At 46.2% G+C, this 17,889-nt stretch overlaps 1 protein-coding gene across 1 annotated transcript in view; it reads right to left on the reverse strand.

The window, feature by feature from the left end:
* ITGA2B (integrin subunit alpha 2b) overlaps window positions 1-17,889 on the reverse strand; it is a 48,958-nt gene that overhangs the window by 10,125 nt on the left and 20,944 nt on the right. The window contains 11 exon segments of the mRNA XM_083407504.1: window positions 240-320; window positions 1,619-1,698; window positions 1,806-1,889; window positions 3,392-3,539; window positions 4,576-4,643; window positions 5,597-5,722; window positions 9,234-9,385; window positions 10,585-10,640; window positions 11,415-11,513; window positions 14,403-14,448; window positions 15,980-16,162. Of these exon segments, the coding sequence (XP_083263630.1) occupies window positions 240-320; window positions 1,619-1,698; window positions 1,806-1,889; window positions 3,392-3,539; window positions 4,576-4,643; window positions 5,597-5,722; window positions 9,234-9,385; window positions 10,585-10,640; window positions 11,415-11,513; window positions 14,403-14,448; window positions 15,980-16,162 (1,123 nt within the window).

Genomic DNA, 17,889 nt, shown 5'->3' on the forward strand with positions numbered 1-17,889 from the left:
TGCTAAAAGGCTATTAGCAGCTTAGTGCCTTAGAAAAAGGGGGTGAGGAGCAGAAAAAAACCCCCAGGAATCGCAAGACATTTTCGTCTTACAAAGCAAGCCCATAGCAAATTCGTTTTGCGAAGCACCTCCAAAACGGAAAACCCTTTCGTCTAGCGGGTTTTCCGTCTTGCGAGGCATTCGTCTTGCGGGGCACCACTGTATCTGCAAATTTCCTCTCATCCATGTGACTTACTCACCCCAGCAGTTCCATTCTTGCAGCAACCTTGACCGGCACCTGCAATTGTTCCACGGCGCTATTGGGGTTGTTGCTGTTCTTGCTGCAGGAGAAGGTGGGAGTTATTGAGTGAGTGCCACAAGAGTGTTTTCTCAAAGCCTGGAGTCCAGGCTTTGGACATGAAAAGTCTTGATGTGGAAGAGGAACAGAGATGCAGCGATTTGGGAAAGCTGCATGTAGATTCCTGCCTCGCAGCAGTTTAAAGTGCTGACCCTTAAAACCCTAAACGGCCTTCGCCTTGTATACCTGAAGGTGTGTCTCCACCCCCATCGTTCAGCCCGGACACGGAGGTCCAGCTCCAAGGGCCTTCTGGCGGTTCCCTCACTGCGAGAAGTGAGGTTGCAGGGAACCAGTCAGAGGGCCTTCTCAATAGTGGCGCCCGCCCTGTGGAACACCTTCTCATCAGATGTCAAGGAAATAAACAACTATCTGACTTTTAGAAGACATCTGAAGGCAGCCCTGTATAAGAGAATTTTTTAATGTTTGATGTTTTATTGTGTTTTGGATATTTTGTTGGGAGCCGCCCATAGTGGCTGGGGAAACCACGTCAGATGGGTGGCTAACAACAACAACAACAACAACAACAACAACAACAACAACAACAATTTTATTTGTATGCCTCCCATCTGAATGGGTTGCCCCAGCCATGCTGGGCAGCTCCCAGCAGAATAGTAAAAACACAATATAACATCAAACATTTAAAACTTCCCTAAACAGGGCTGCCTTCAGACGTCTTCTAAAAGTCAGATACAGTGGTACCTCAGGTTACATACGCTTCAGATTACAGACTCCGCTAACCCAGAAACAGTACCTCAGGTTAAGAACTTTGCTTCAGGATGAAAACAGAAATTGTGCTCCGGCAGCACGGGGTCCCATTAGCTAAAGTAGTGCTTCAGGTTAAGAACAGTTTCAGGTTAAGAACGGACTTCCAGAACGAATTAAGTACTTAACCTGAGGTACCACTGTAGTTGTTTATTTCCTTGACATCTGACTTGGGGAAAAGTTGGCAACTTCATATATACAAGACAGCTCCCCTTATATACCCTGCCAGATGGGTGGGGTATATTATTATTATTATTATTATTATTATTATTATTATTATTATTATTATATATTTTTTGGGGGTGGGGAGAGAATAACTAAACAGGGAAGGTGCCTGCTTATTTATTTCACCTGCTATTTAGTTAGAAAGTTTCTCAATTGGTTTGGTTTTCAAAAGAACCCCAAAACAATATACAGTACTGGAAGGTTGCTGGCTGTGCCACAGATGGGGTTGTGAGTTTCCTGGTACGAGGACTTGGCTTCAGGGGTCCAGGAGAGTGGGGCAGCGTTGACTGTTACCTTCTTAGCTGCAGCATCAAAGTTATGTTATCACTGGCCTCTTCCAGCTGGCTGACACTTAGCTCCACATCTACCTGGATCTGTATAAAAAGGTGACAGACAGGGGGAGAGGTTGGATAATTGTTGCTTCCAAGAAAACAGTAAGCCTGAGTTTGGCACTGCCCTGGTTAAGAAATCAGCCACATACCGTGGTGTTGGCTTTCATGGGGTTGCCAATTTCACAGGCCACCACGCGGGTCTCGTTCTCCTTACGGGTGTTGCAAATCAACGTCTGCAGAGAGAGAGAGAGGGAGAGAGAGCACAGGTGACTTCACTGTCAGCCAGGTGAATGAGCAATATGAAAGGCTGGCAATGACCTGGAGAACGTCCCTATTGTTGCAAATAAAATAATTATGCCTGGGCCACCAATCAGTATATTTAAGACCACAGCCGAGCTAAAGAACAAGGGTATTGGAGCCTTTTCTAACCCGCTCAGTCAGAATTTTGAGTTCTGAAAGGGCTGTACCATTCTGCAGAGGACCACTTCGTCCTTTCGGACGTCTTTCTTCCTTCTTTGGAAGTTAAAAGAGATAAGCTTTGGCAAGCAGGAAGCTGCCAGGCTTACTCATCAGAATTTGCAGGAATAGAATAAATATGAAATACCTTAATAATATCTTAAGGACGCTTCTGTGAAGAGGGTGACTCAGAAGATGAAAATATGTACGCTGTATTTTGTGGTTTCTTAAACAGCATCTTAAACAGCATCTTAAAAAGTAGACATCACCTTGCCAACAAAGGTCCATATAGTTAAAGCCATGGTTTTCCCAGTAGTGGTGTATGGGAGTGAGAGCTGGACCATAAAGAAGGCTGATTGCCGAAGAATTGATGCTTTTTAATTATGGTACTGGAGGAGACTCTTGAGAGTCCCATGGACTGCAAGAAGATCAAACCTATCTATCCATTCTTAAGGATATCAGCCCTGAGTGCTCACTGGAAGGACAGATCCTGAAGCTGAGGCTCCAATACTTTGGCCACCTCATGAGAAGAGAAGACTCCCTGGAAAAGACCCTGATGTTGGGAAAGATGGAGGGCACAAGGAGAAGGGGACGACAGAGGGCGAGATGGTTGGATATTGTTCTCGAAGCTACCAGCATGAGTTTGAGCAAACTGCGGGAGGCAGTGGAAGACAGAAGTGCCTGGCATGCTCTGGTCCATGGGGTCACGAAGAGTCGGACACGACTAAACGACTAAACAACAACATTTTGTGGCTTGGCCCAATAAAAGGACTATTGGCAAAACCTATTGGTGTTTCACAACTTTCTGACTAGTTGCAGGACCTTAGCCAGACCTAGCAGAGTAAACGCAGAATCCACGGAAGCAATTGGCAATTTCGCTGCAGACAGGATAGACGAAGCAGGAACCAGGAACTTGTAGTTAGGTGTTTATTATATACAGTGGACTATTTACAGGAACAGAACACAGATCTTTAGCTAGCTCTCTCTGACACGACTCACAACTCCTACACTGACACACAGAACTCTGAACCTCTGAATACTGAACACTGAACTAACACATTCCAGTTAGTAGGCCATTAATTATCACTCCCTTGAGAGAGCTTAACCAATCAGGGAGTTGTCTCCATGTCTCTGTTATCACCAGGCAGACTTACTCCTTCAGATTGCCTTCTGGCTGTCTGCCAAACCTTAATTGACTCTGTGTGAGTAGCTGCACCTACACAGTTTCCCAACAACTATAACTCAGCAGAGTGGACCAGCTACGAGTGAAAGGTCTTACCTGCCCGTCACTGTTAGCTGTCTGGAAGTAAGTTCCGTGTGGCAGCTCCACCACCAGCTCTGCCTCATAGGCTCCTTCACCAGAATTCATCGCCGTGGTGCGGAGGAGAAGCACATTCTCTGCCCCAATTAGCAGGGAGCCTTCGTTCCTGAGACACAACCGCATAGAAGGATGGGATGCGGAGAGAGAGACAGCTAAAGTTATAAGAAATGCCTTTTGCTGTGCATTAGGAAATCACTGTATGAAAAAGAGGGAGCTGCAAGATTCAGGTTATATTTTATTGTCTCAGCTGAGCAATAGTGACAGCTCACCCCGGGTGCCTCCAGGCTGTCACCATCTTGCAGGAGGGATCTTTAGGTTTGCAAAGTTAAAGCAGATTAAACACTCTCTTGGCCTGGTGCAGCAAATCCACGAGAAACAGACACAGAGAGAGGCTTTCTGCAGTTAGCAAAGGGATGGGGAAATGGTCTGAGAAGTGTGGGGTGATGAGCGAACGATGAGTAGGAAGATGTGCAAACCGCCCCGCAAGCAAATCAGGGGGAAGCAAATCATTGTCATATAACTATCTTGCAGATAAACGAAATTGACTGCTTGCTGGACACAGTCTAACCATTGCATATGCTTTGTGTAAGAGGAGTATGATGAATGCTAAATAAGCAGGTGGTTTGAAGGAGCCCAAAATGAAACACGTAGCTGTAGTTTGTATCACACCATATAAATCTGCCCAGCCCTTCAGATCAGTATCAGAACTCCTATTCTACCATTTCCCATTAAGGTCAGCTAGAGTGGTGGGCACAAGAGACAGGGCCTTCTCAGTGGTGGTCCCATAATTGTAGATCTCTCTTCCAAGGGACATACATTTGGTCCCGTCAGTTCTGTCTTTTAAATGGGCCTTTAAAATAAAACCATGTGCAGCATGTTGAGATCCTCGGAAGATAAAGGTAGTATAAATAAAATAAATAAAATAATGTCCAGAGCTTTTGCCCTCCCGCTGCCCTGGGCCACCACAGCCTCTCACATACCACACTTCTATAATTAAAAGGACTGGGATTCCAGATTCAAGGGAGATCTGAACCCTGAACTTTCTCGTTTTGGATGACAGCCCCAGGTTAGATCACCAGGACTAGCACTCTTGAGACTCAAGAAGAGACAGCTGTTGGTGCTGCAAAGGAGCAGGTCCTTACGTGTGAGCGGAGAGTCGGAGGTCTGGGATGCAGATGTTGTCTTCTCCACAATCCACAATGATACGGGTCTGTGAGATGTAACAAACAGGCAGAGCTTTGACTGAGTGATGAGCAATCCCAGCCTGGAGCCTCAGCACTTTTCCTGCTCTTTACCGCTAAATCGGAACAAACAGCAGTCCACGGAAAATCTGAAACGTGGTTTGTTCCAATTCAGCATTAAAGAGTGGATTTTACTGGGGGAAATGGGGCTCAGATACAGAGCCTTAAAGCGCCTAGAAAACATGGGGCAGGAAGGAAGTGTGGAAGAGCTCTGATGTGGGTTGGAGGTGATGTGTTCAAGCTCAACATGAAAGATTGCAGAAGGATCCCATGGCCCTGCAGCGCAGTTGGGAAATCAACGTGGTTATGTGTCATTCAGATAAACAATTCTATATCTCTATAATTGTCTAACAGCATTAACCACTGAGAGTGCTGAAGGGGGATAGAATCCAGAAAATATAAATGTCAGTGCTTATATCCACCCCCCACCCCCACCCCACCCCTCCTGGTTCTGGCTATCATGCTTTCAAAGCTCGAACTCAAGTCTTCAGCATTGTGAGGGAGAGGACTCCCTGAGCATGCGCAAAGGGCAATTCCCTTACAATCTCATATACACAACTGGCCTCATATTCCTGGGATCAGGAAGCCTGGTTTCTGGCTCAGAGGATGCGATTCTAATTTAAGCATTTTAGCACTTGACTAAGTGACAATTTTGTTTATGTATTTGGGGCAGCTGCGTATTGCAGGGGTTGGACTAGATGATCCTCAGGGTCCCTTCCATCTCTGCAATTCTGTGATTCTGTTTGCTAGCTTATTTCAGCTTCAATAGACTCCCAAGGTAGCTTAAAATTACCCCAAAAAAGGCAACGGAAGAAAATCAAAATACCAGAACACAAAAGAAATACAGAAGCAGTCAGCGGCTTTAAAAGAGTGGAATCAAATCATACAATGCCAAAGCTTTGAGGCTGGTGAGGCATCTCACCTGATCCTGGACCATTGTTTGGCCAGACAGCACAGGCTGCATCTCCCCGTCTGCAGATGCCGACGCCAAACTGAAGTTGAAACTCACAACAATGGGACTCAGTTTGTCCTTGAAATCGCCTTCATCCTGTGGGAGGCAGAGAAGTGGCTCAGAGATTCCCCCTAAAGCTAGCTCATCTTTTCACTTCAATTGTTCAAAGTGCAACAGCTCGGCATTAACAGGGATAACATCTCCGCAGTTTGCCCAGATGCAGAAACGGAGCTCGCTGGAACTCCTGCGTGTCACGCCACACAGCTATTGAAACGGCAAGGCACCTGCCAGAATTAAAAGGCAGAAACGCCAGTGGCCACACCGGAACATAGCTGTCAAGTGTCCCTTATTTGGCGGGAAACGCCCTTATCCCAGCGCCATGTCCCGCTGCTGTCCCTTATTGATGATGTCCCTTAAATTTCCCGGGTTTCATGCTCGCCCGGCTCGAGAGGGAAGCAGTGGCTTGGGGTCCTCCGCCGCGCGAGAGAGCGTGTGCATGAACTGCCACGTCTCCGTCTCTACTTTTTCCCCCTCAGGAGCATGTCGTGAGGAGACGGGTGGCGGCGGACGGCCAGGCAGCCCCTCTCTTGCGAGACTTCCACCGCACTGCCAGGGGAAGCCGGAGGCGGCAGCAGCAGTGGCAGCTGAGGAGGCGGCCTGAGGGAGGAGGAAGAGGAGGAGATGGGGAGGGACGCAGAAGGGCGGCGCTTCAGCGGCGGCAGCGCTGCCGCAACCATCTCATGCTGGGCTCACGGGCGATGTGGGCGAGAGTCTCTCCCCCTCCCCCTCTCTTGGGCAGGGAAGGGCCGATGGAACTCCTCGCACTAGGATGACGGCAGCCCCAACATGCTGCTTAGCATACCCTCCAACCAGTGCAGCATCTTAATGTAGTGATTTCCCCCTCTGCATCCCTTTCATAACTCTTTCATAACTGCAAAAGCAGCATGGCTCCATCAGTGCCAGATTTATGTATAAGCTAAGCAAAATCCCTTATTTTGGCTGCTGATCCCTTATTTTCGAGGCTGCTGGTCCCTTATTTTCAAATCTGTAAGTTGATAGCTATGACCTGGAATGCCATCCCTACCTAGGGTCTGTGAGATGCTTTGAATATGCAGGCATACACTCGACGATAGCATGCATGATGCCCTCCTATGTGGTGTGTTGGAAGAAAACACACTTGGGATTTTTTATTTTAAAAATTGGATGTTTTAAAAATTTCTCTCCAATGCTCACCTAGAAGTTGCGGGGCTGGTTCCTGCAACATCTGAAGTAGCAAAAAACTAACACAAAACAGCCGCCTCTCTCACGCTTTGTGTGTGTGGTGCCAAGATGTCTTTCGAACGGCAGTTTCACAAGGGTCTGGTTTTCTTTTAGCTGAGGACACACCGTGAAGTCTACCTTTAGATAAGAGACAACTGACTCAAGGCGGCTGGTCTCAACTGCTTTGAAAGGACAGCAAATGGCTAGTTGTTTGATTTATTAGGGTTGCATTTTTCCTGCCAGGAAGAGGCAAAATTACTTGGGCAGCCTTAAGGCCCTTTCATGCTTACCCAGAAAATCCAGATTTTCAGAGTCTGGTTGTAATCTGTGGGTTTGCTTTGACTTCAGCAGGGTAGCACACATTTGCAGCAAAGCACCCTGAGCTGGCCCTGGTCTTTGCAATATTTATTTACACCATGGAGGTAAATACATTCACATTATACCTTTAAAGCACTCTTTGAAACTTATTTCCCACCGCAAAGAATTCTGGGCACCGTAGTTTGCCTCTCAGGAAGTTACAATCCCAGCAACCCTTAATAAACCACAGTTCCCAGAATTCTTTGAGGTAGGGTGGATGTGCTTTGAATGTATAGCGTGCAGCCTCCTTCGATAGGCATCACAGCCACTTACCCTACATCAGATCCCAGGAAAGCAATTGCTTGGACCCCAGCAACCCACCTAGACGGCTGCCACCCCAGGTGAAGCCACTGCTCCCTGCCTTCCGACTGGCTGTCTCAATTTCAAACTGCAGAAGTACGTCATATTCTTACATGACGCTATGCAGGTGAATTGCCCATCTGAAGGCAGCCCTATTTAGAGAAGTTTTTAATATTTAATGCTGTATTGTTTTTAACACTCAATTAGGAGCCGCCCAGAGTGGCCGGGGAAACTCAGCCAGATGGGCGGGATATAAATAATAAATTATTATTATTATTATTATTATTATTATTATTATTATTATTATTATTATTATTATTATTATCATCTTCACTAATGCATTCTACTGGTGAACAGCCTATTAGAAAGCTGCCAGTTTGACAAAGGATGCTCACCCAGCATCAGCACCAGGAACAATGACCTCACTAAAACACATTCCATCTCCCAAGTTTCTCCCCTTTTCCCGTGGCATCACTGTAACAAGAGCAAGCATGGAGCTCCAATGATGGGGTGAGATTTTGGGGTGCCTTAGAGGAGCCATGCCAGAAGCAAAGGTGGCAAGAATGCTCAGGAAGGATCTCTTGCCCCAAAACCAAAGAAATAATACGAATACTAATAATACTAATACTAATAATAATTTATTATTTATTATTTATTATATTTATTATTTATTATATTTATTATTTATTATATTTATTATTTATTATATTTATTATTTATTATATTTATTATTTATTATATTTATTATTTATACCCCGCCCATCCGGCTGGGTTTCCCCAGCCACTCTGGGCAGCTTCCAAAAAAATATTAAAATACTGTAATACATCAAACATTAAAAGCTGCCCTAAACAGGAAAAGCCAATGAGTGCTCCCGTTTAGTTTCACAAGCCAGATTTGCAAAAAGTGGTAGGTCTGAGATCACCTTGCCATCAGGTCCCAGGGATGCCAGTACAGGTTGTGGCTGATCTCACAATACAGAGGAGGGGGAGCAATGCACTCTGTATGTACTCAGAAGTATCTTTCATTATGCTTCCTCTGCATTTCTGTTGTGCATTCATGATGATTTGCACTCATGGCGGCATTGGGGCGTTTATACGTGACCTCCCTTTCAATACTATTTGTGCCTGCCAAAGTTTCCAATCAGTGCATGCTTCCCTTCCAATTAGCACACGTCCCACAACTTCCTGCTGAAAACCGGTCACTTTTTATACCGCAAATGTTCCAGTTTGTCTTTTGTCCTGCTTTGTTGCGCTATAGGGCAAAGAGCGCCCCTCCAGATGGCAATAAGGTCGTAACATAGGGGAAGTGTCACAGAACAACGAAAAAGAAGAAGAGGAGTTTGGATTTGATATCCAGCTTTATCACTACCCGAAGGAGTCTCAAAGCGGCTAACAATCTCCTTTCCCTTCCTCCCCCAGAACAAACACTCTGTGAGGTAAGTGAGGCTGAGAGACTTCAGAGAAGTGTGACTGGCCCAAGGTCACCCAGCAGCTGCATGTGGAGGAGCGGGGAAGCAAACCCAGTTCACCAGATTACGAGTCTATCGCTCTTAACCACTACACCACACTGGCTCTCAGAACAAAGCAGAACGAGGTGAGAGCTGTCCAGTATAAATCTACTACTCCTAAGGCTTCCCTCTGTACACATCCCAAAATATATGAAGTGCCATGATTTGCCCATGTCTCATACCCGCAGGTAGGCATCGACATCCTGGCAAGTTTTGGGTTTCTCTCTTGACAGGTTCAGCAGGAACGTTTGGCTCGATTGGCTGGTCTGCTGCAGCAAAACCCGTCGCCCATATTTCTGCTTCATGCGGTCCAGCTGCAGTTCGGCTTTCAGGTCTAGCAGAATGGTGGTGGGGAGGGAATTAGCAAACACAGCGGGTGGTGATCAAGAGCGAGAAATGGCAACGTTAGGCAGACACGCTTGTTATATTGTTTTAGATAAAGGTAAAGGGACCCCTGACCATTAGGTCCAGTCATGACCGACTCTGGGGTTGCGGTGCTCATCTCGCTTTATTGGCCAAGGGAGCCGGCGTACAGCTTCCAGGTCATGTGGCCAGCAAGACTAAGCCGCTTCTGGCGAACCAGAGCAGCGCACAGAAACACTGTTTACCTTCCCGCCCTAGCGGTAACCATTTATCTACTTGCACTTGTGTGCTTTCGAACTGCTAGGTTGGCAGGAGCAGGGACCAAGCAACGGGAGCTCACCCCATCGCGGGGATTCGAACCGCGACCTTCTGATCGGCAAGTCCTAGGCTCTGTGGTTTAACTCACAGCGCCACCCGCTTCCCGCTATATTGTTTTAGGGGTCTGCTAAAACACCGTTTTTATATTTAAACCATCCTATCTAATTTAGCATTTGCTCTTAAATTTTTGCTGATTTCGTCTGTGTATTGCTGAAAATTTCTTACTGTCTCGTGTACACCTTTCAGATCCCTTTTTTAAAAAAAATTAGCTGTTTATAAATCTAAAAATGGAAAATAAAATAAACAAACACAACCCCTGCTAATTTTGCACCCTTAGCAGAGATAGCAAAATAACACCTTTCCGACTCGCTGGACATCAAGAGGTCTGGAGCAAAACACTGTAGGGTTCCATCCACTTCCTAGCACATCGCTGCTGGTAGCTGCATGCTTACCGTAGCCACAGAAGCACACAGCTGCAGTAATCGAGGAACTGTACTCCTTCAACAGCCAAATTCCTGGACTATGTCCCAACAATAATTTTTACAGACCAGCATGAGTGACTTCCCTCTTAGTGCGATAGTAGACACCTTTACTGCCGATTGTGTGAATGCAGCAGATTTTTATTTTCTCCGGAAATGTCTTGAAGAGGAATGAAAAACCTGGAAATCCTGCCTGACCACTGCCTCCACCTCTGTAAAACCTATCATTCATAAACAGAGGCAAGCCAGCCTCCGACAGAAAGATGACTATTATCTATAAGTTTCGTCCATTCTGCCAATCTCATTCTCCCCAGTACTGCGGCAGCTTGACTACAAGACCTCCACCTCTTCCCACAGTCAATGCAACACTCACCGACTTTCTGAGGAATCCTCTTTGCTGACACTTCGGCACATATCTGGATTGTGAAGCTGCATTGAAGAGAAGGAAGGCAATGAGGACTGTTTCACACATGATGTGGCTGCTGAGTGTGCAATCGACTGGGAGTTGGCAACCAACTCTGCCTCCCTGAATTAACATTGTTTGTTTGCAAACATGTGCTGGCCACACTTTACACTTTTTTCGATGGACCCAGAAATAAGTAATTTGTGATTTCCTGCTCTGCTGGTTTAAAAGGGTTCCTCTTACGTTATATTTCCTCTCCCCACCCATGCCCAGTTGTGTTCTGAACTTTTTCTTTTTAGAGAAGATGGTTATTACTAGTTACCCAGTTGGAGAACAGCCTTTACCAAAGGTGTCATGGGCTTTGAAGACACTCGAACTCAGGACGCAAGGGAGAAACGTGCTAAGAGGAAGGCACACTTGGCAAACTCTCACCGTGATCAACTCCCGCCCGGAAACCAATGTCCCCACTGTGGAAGGACGTGTGGATCCAGAACTGGCCTCCACAGTCACTTACGGACTCATTGTTAAAACCATGTTAAGGAAGACAATCTTACTCGGCTACAAGTGATCGCCAAAGAAGAAGAAGATTTTTAAATGAGGGGTAATTTCAATTATCATTTTGTTAAGGTTCCAAGAAGATCCCCGAAACCAATTTCCAAAAACAAACTAAATCCTGCAAACAGGAAAACCAACGGCATACCTTGATTGTTTTTGACATGTCTCGTTGATTTTGAGCACAGAACCTGAATCTCCTAGGCTACAAAAGGATCTAGATTCAATGCCCTTCCCACCCGGCTCACCAGTTGACTTGTACTCCTGCTACCGTACACGATTTCTCCTCTGGGTTCAGCGCACCTGGCAGGAACATCTGGGCTTTGAGAACCATGACCGGCTGAGCTCTGAGAGGGACCAAAAACAAAAACATAGTGAACAAGGGTAAGCAGACAGGAAGTTCCAAGAGAGACCAGCAACATTTGCTGATTCTTTAGTTGTTGTCAAACAGCACTGGCAAAGTGTTGGTGACGAATGTACGAGACCTCCGTGAGGCAAAATCTACAGCTTCCGAGGGGCTTAGAACACCTTATCATGTCAAAGCCCATCCTGCCTTTAAAGCAATTACCCTAACTTGACTTGCATCCTTGTACACAAGGGCCGGTCACTTTGCAGCCTGCTAGATGCCCAGCTTGGTCAAACAGGTGTTCCTGAGAGATGGTGCCATGTATATAGGGCAGCAAGCGAGAATGAGGTGGCTCATTTAAAGGAGAAGGAAACCTTTGGTCGGATGAGGAGGTGGATTCAGTATGCAACAACAGGGCTGAGGAACCTGTAGCTCTGTGGTGTGCAGTTAGTGTTGGTGCTGACCTTTAAAGCCCTAAACGGCCTCGGCCCAGTATACCTGAAGGAGCGTCTCCACCTCAATCATTCAGCCTGGACACTGAGGTCCAGCGCTGAGGGCCTTCTGGCAGTTCCCTCACTGTAAGAAGTGAAGCTACAGGGAACCAGGCAGAGGGCCTTCTCAGTGGTGGCACCCGCCCTGTGGAACGCCCTCCTATCAGATGTCAAGGAAATAAACAACTATCTGACTTTTAGTAGACATCTGAAGGCAGTCCTGTTTAGAGAAGTTTTTAACGTGTGATATTTTATCGCATTATTATTAATAATATTCTGTTGGGAGCCGCCCAGAGTGGCTGGGGAAACCCAGCCAGATGGGCGATGTATAAATAAAAAGGTAAAGGTACCCCTGCCCGTACGGGCCAGTCTTGACAGACTCTAGGGTTGTGCGCCCATCTCACTCAAAGAGGCCGGGGGCCAGCGCTGTCCGAAGACACTTCCGGGTCACGTGGCCAGCGTGACATCGCTGCTCTGGCGAGCCAGAGCTGCACACGGAAATGCCGTTTACCTTCCCGCTAGTAAGCGGTCCCTATTTATCTACTTGCACCCGAGAGTGCTCTCGAACTGCTAGGTTGGCAGGCGCTGGGACCGAACGACGGGAGCGCACCCCGCCGCGGGGATTCGAACTGCCGACCTTTCGATCGGCAAGCCCTAGGCGCTGAGGCTTTAACCCACAGTGCCACCCGCGTCCATATAATGTATAAATACATTATTATTATTATTATTATTATTATTATTATTATTATTATTATTTAAACTAGGGAGACTAGGCTAGTCCCCTAAATGTTCCCCTGCCACCTCCTTCCCAAAGCCTGGGAAGCTTCTGCCCAACTTAGGAAGGGAGGTACGATGCTCACACACGCGACGTCATGATGTGGAGCCCCTGCCCCCCAATTGCTGGCGCCCCTGGCCCTAAATGTTCCTCTACGAGAAATGTCACTACTCTAGCCCTCCAGATGTTGGGCTCCATTTCCCAACAGCCTCTGTCAGCATAAGAGTTGCAGTTCAACAGCATCTGATATATGCAACTGAAAATGAGCTAGTGACTGTCACCGACTCCCCTTCTTTCTGCCCACAGGGTAGTTAAATTATGGCCACTTCTGCAGATGTCAAGGCATTATTATTATTATTATTATTATTATTATTATTATTATTAATATACTGCCCTATACCTGGGGGTCTCAGGGCTGTTCACGGAATAAAATCAAGATATAAAAGCACAAAATACCTAATAAAAACAGTAACCCAATACTCCCCCCCCCCAAAAAAAAACGCATTTTAAAAGGGCATAGGATGTAAATCAGATTAACCAAAGGCTTCGTTAAAAAGGAACTTTTTTGCCTGGTGCCTAAAGGTGTACAGTCATATCTTGGTCTTCGAACAGAATGCGTTCCAGGAGTCTGTTCAACTCCCGGAAACCAAGGCGCGGCTTCCGATTGGCTGCAGGAGCGTCCTGCAGCCAATCAGAAGCCACAGAAGCTGCGCCGGACATTCAGCTTCAGAAAATTGAAAACCAGAACACTCACTTCTGGGTTTCAATCGTTCAGGAGCTGATTTGTTTGGGAGCCAAGGCATTTAAGATCCAAGGTACGACTGTATAATGAAGGCGCCAGGCAAACTTCCCTGGGGAGAGCATTCCACAGATGGGGAGCCACTGCAGAGAAGGCCCCGTTCTCGTGTTGCCACCCTCTGAACCTTTCGAGGAGGAGGCACACAAAGGAGGGCATGGAGTGAATCCTCAGGGTTATGCAGGCATAAAGATATTTCTTACAACCATCTTCTCCCAACTCTACTGTCAGGGAACTGCCATCGGCAGGACAGGAGGTGCAAAGGCTCTCTGAGGTGGAGAGAGACGTAACAGCTGAAGAGGGAACCAGTAGGGGGCGAACAGGAACGTCAAGGGAAGGAGAGTCGGAGGAATGGCTCAGAGACGCTTCCAGCGAAAACAGTGGGGAGGTCTCAGGACCTCCTATAGGGACACCCGTTCCTCGCCGGAAACTGTCACGCCGAGAGTCCAGAAGACGTGTTTCCGTTAAGGAGCTTTTATGCTGGAAACGTTTCCGAAAGCAGCCACTTTCGGATTCTGCTAGCGATTGACGCAGCCATGCTGGAGGGGCTCCGTCACAGGCAGAGGTTTGAGAACTTGTTCAAACTCTGAGGGACTTGCAGTTTACGCACAAGCAGCTCTTCATCCCATCACATCTACCAAACTAGGGGAACGATCGTGGTTCCCTCCTAACTCTTTCAGCACTGGTTGGCTGAAGAGCTTAAAATGGAAGCACAGAGGTGTTGCTCCAAAAAGCAGGGCCTAAACTGGGAGGGGTGAGGGAGCATTTATAGGCAACAAGGTCTCCAGGGAAATCTCGTTCCACTGGTCTGGGGCTCCATCGACCCACCTGTACACAGTCACTTTGCTGGCTCTGAAAGCTCCAACCAGCACATCTGTGAAGGGGAACAAGACAAGCAAAAAAAGTTAGCAGTCCACCAATAGCTCAGTTGGTTAGCGCATGGTGCTGATAATGCCAAGGCTGCAGGTTTGATCCTTCTAAGAGACAGATGCATATTCCAGCATTGCAGGGGGTTGGACTAGATGATCCTCAGGGTCCCTATCAACTCTACAATTCCATGATTCTACGATTCAGTGTTGCAGCATCTCACCAATCTGCCTCGGGTTCCCAGTTCTGCTCACTCCACTGATGCGATTAGGAATTAAGTTCTACAAAACCCAAGCAAATTTTGAACCACCTGCTAATTAAAACAACCCTTGCAAAATCTAGACTTTTTTATTTAAAAAATAAAATGATTTTCAGCTAATATATGTTATGCTATCCAGATAGGATCACCCAAAGAAAGAAGCAAATATAAGAGAGAAGCTTTGTGTCATGACAGCGAATTCCATGAACGGCAAGGCAATTAATAAACGTAAATAATTGTATGTCTCATTCTTTTCTTCTAGGTACAGGACATCTGGCATAGCCTTTTGAAAGAGTCAAAATTATTTCCGTACCTGGAAAGTGTGGAGGAAAGTGTGGATAAGCCCTTACTTGTGGTTAGGCTTATCCACACTTTCCAGTTACGGTCCTTGCTTTTAAAGCTTAGTGTCCAAGCCCCCCCCCCCCTTTACTTGCTACAGACCTTTTCTTGTGAAAACCTGCTCTTTGAAGCTCAATTGGAGCAAATGGAAATCTGCGGGAAACCCAAATTGATGTTTGCTCCGATCTAAATGCCAACAAAGGTCTGTATAGTTAAAGCTATGGTTTTCCCAGTAGTGATGTATGGAAGTGAGAGCTGGACTATAAGAAGGCTGATCGCCGAAGAATGGCTGCTTTTGAATTATGGTGCTGGAGGAGAGGCTCTTGAGATTCCCATGGACTGCAAGAAGATCAAACCTATCCATTCTGAAGGAAATCAGCCCAGAGTGCTCACTGGAAGGACAGATCCTGAAGCTGAGGCTCCAAGACTTTGGCCACCTCACGAGAAAGGAAGACTCCCTGGAAAAGACCCTGATGTTGGGAAAGATTGAGGGCACAAGGAGAAGGGGACGACAGAGGACGAGATGGTTGGACAGTGTTCTCGAAGCTACCAGCTTGAGTTTGACCAAACTGCGGGAGGCAGTGGAAGACAGGAGTGCCTGGCGTGCTCTGGTCCATGGGGTCACGCAGAGCCGGACACAACTGAACGACTAAACAACAACAACAAATACTAAAGAGAGGGTTTTCGCAGGGAAAGAGCGGGGCAAAGTTTAAGTATGGATAAACCTTTATTTAAGACAGGCGGCAACCCATTTGCATAGGGGTCCTGTTCCCAGCCCCCACAAAAATAAGTGCCGTGCCCCACCCTCATTCCTCCTGCTTCTGGGACCGAAAGGGTCTCTGCGCCAGCGATCGCGTGTCCGTTGGACATGCCTAAAATGGCCGCCGCCTGTGCAGGCAGTGCTAAAACCCAGTGGCCGCCTACTTCCGTTGTACGTTACCAGGGTAGCCATTTGCATCAATGTCCACAGCCCCGCGTATGGCGAAGCCAAACCCAGCCGGCCCAGAGAAGGGACTTTCAAGGATCTGGGTTGGCGATGAACTCAAGCCCTCACGGTGCCCTCGGTAGATGTAAACACGGCCACCTCCATCTTGGCCGGCGAAGGGGGCTCCGATGGCTATGTCTGTGGAAGGAAAGAATGGATGAGAATGTAAACATGACGGAACCAAATCAATAAGGTGAAGTCACCCATTTGGTCAGAAAAGATGGCGGGGAAACGGAGAGAAGAAGGGCAAAAGCCCACGACGCAGAAACAGGTCAGGCAGAAAAGGCGTCTGTGTGGTGGGGAAGGCAAAGGTCTCCTCCACTCCCAGAAAAGGCAGGATTCAAATACCAGGAGGAGGTCCTGAGGCTTAAATTGAGGGTTTTCTGGGTACTCCCACATTTGGCTCTGGGGAGGATGTGAATTCTAACACGGCTCTTTGGGTCTTTTTGTCTAACCCTCCTTGGGCATTTTTGCTTGGCTAGAATGCTTCTGAAAATGTTCCCCCCCCCCCAAAAAAAAATGTTTATTAAGCTTTTTACAAATATAACACAAACTTTAAAAAAAACAACAGAAAGAGAAATAAAACAAATAACAACAAAAGATATAACAACAAAGACACAAATACAGTACAAATTAATAATTAATTAAACTTCCAACCTTATAAACATATTACTTGACTTCCTCCAGTCCCTCCCATCTGAATTTCCTGGTAACTAAAGGTAGCAGTTTTCCAATATCATTATTCAAAAACAATATTCCAATTATAGTCAAGTTTCTTAACTTTTCTTAACCTTCTAAATCTCATTTAATAATTAAATCCTAATTTAATCTTAGGCCTAATTGATACTTTCAGGTAACTTCTAATTTTTAATGTTACAATATCTATTCAAATAGTCTTTAAATTTCTTCCAATTTTCAGAATGCTTCTGAAAATGTTTCTTGCTTGCCTCCATGGAGGATAAAGAGGGGAATGTGTAAATGTGAGTAGGAACAAGGTTTTGTATCTACGCCCTTAGTATATTATTATTATTATTATTATTATTATTAATTATTATTATTATTCCTTTATTCCCCCCCCAAAAAAAAATCTAGGTGCGTCCTATGGGCCAGTGCGTCCTATAGGACGAAAAATACGGTAAATTTGTACACCACCCTATACCCAACAGGTCTCTGGGCAATTACCACATAAAATCACAATATCAAAACACAAAATGCGTAGTATCTATGAGTAATACATTTCAGTGACTCTTAAGGAGATTTTTTTTATTAATCACATCCATTTGCATTCTTCACATTATCCCTCTCTGTCTCTCCCTCTCTCCTATTTTGCTATCCTCCTCCCATCTCCTCCCTCAACTACCAGGGCCTGCTGAGGGCAAACTTCTTCAACACAAACTTAGCGTTAACAGAATACAAGTCTGCCGTAGTGAAGGAATGGGTTTCTGTGCAGTCAGTTTGAAACGGGACCCAAAATCCACCTTTTTTTCCTTTTCCAAGGGAGCATTTATAAAACGCTTTAACTTGAGCTCTTGAGCCAAAACCCAGCTGTATAAACAAGTGCTCAAAGCTCTCTCCCTTATCAGTCCATGAAGGCTGGTAATGATGGATGGCCTTGTCCATTCCAAAGTGGAACAGGGATGACACGTCTAGGTCTTATCTTACGTCCCGAGCACACTCTGACGCACAGACCTAGTCCGGGAACAGCGCCAGAGTATGTTCTTGGAGTTGGTGACCTCTTGTTCCAAGATAAGAATATAGGAACAGGAAAACCCTTTTATGGTCAGGATTACAAGAAGGAAAACCCTTTTATGGTTAAGAGTACCGGAGCAGGAACATCTATGATGTCAACCTGCACGTATAAGCTG

Source organism: Podarcis tiliguerta (genome assembly GCF_965153285.1).
Source record: "Podarcis tiliguerta genome assembly, chromosome: 13".
Taxonomy (NCBI): domain Eukaryota; kingdom Metazoa; phylum Chordata; class Lepidosauria; order Squamata; family Lacertidae; genus Podarcis; species Podarcis tiliguerta.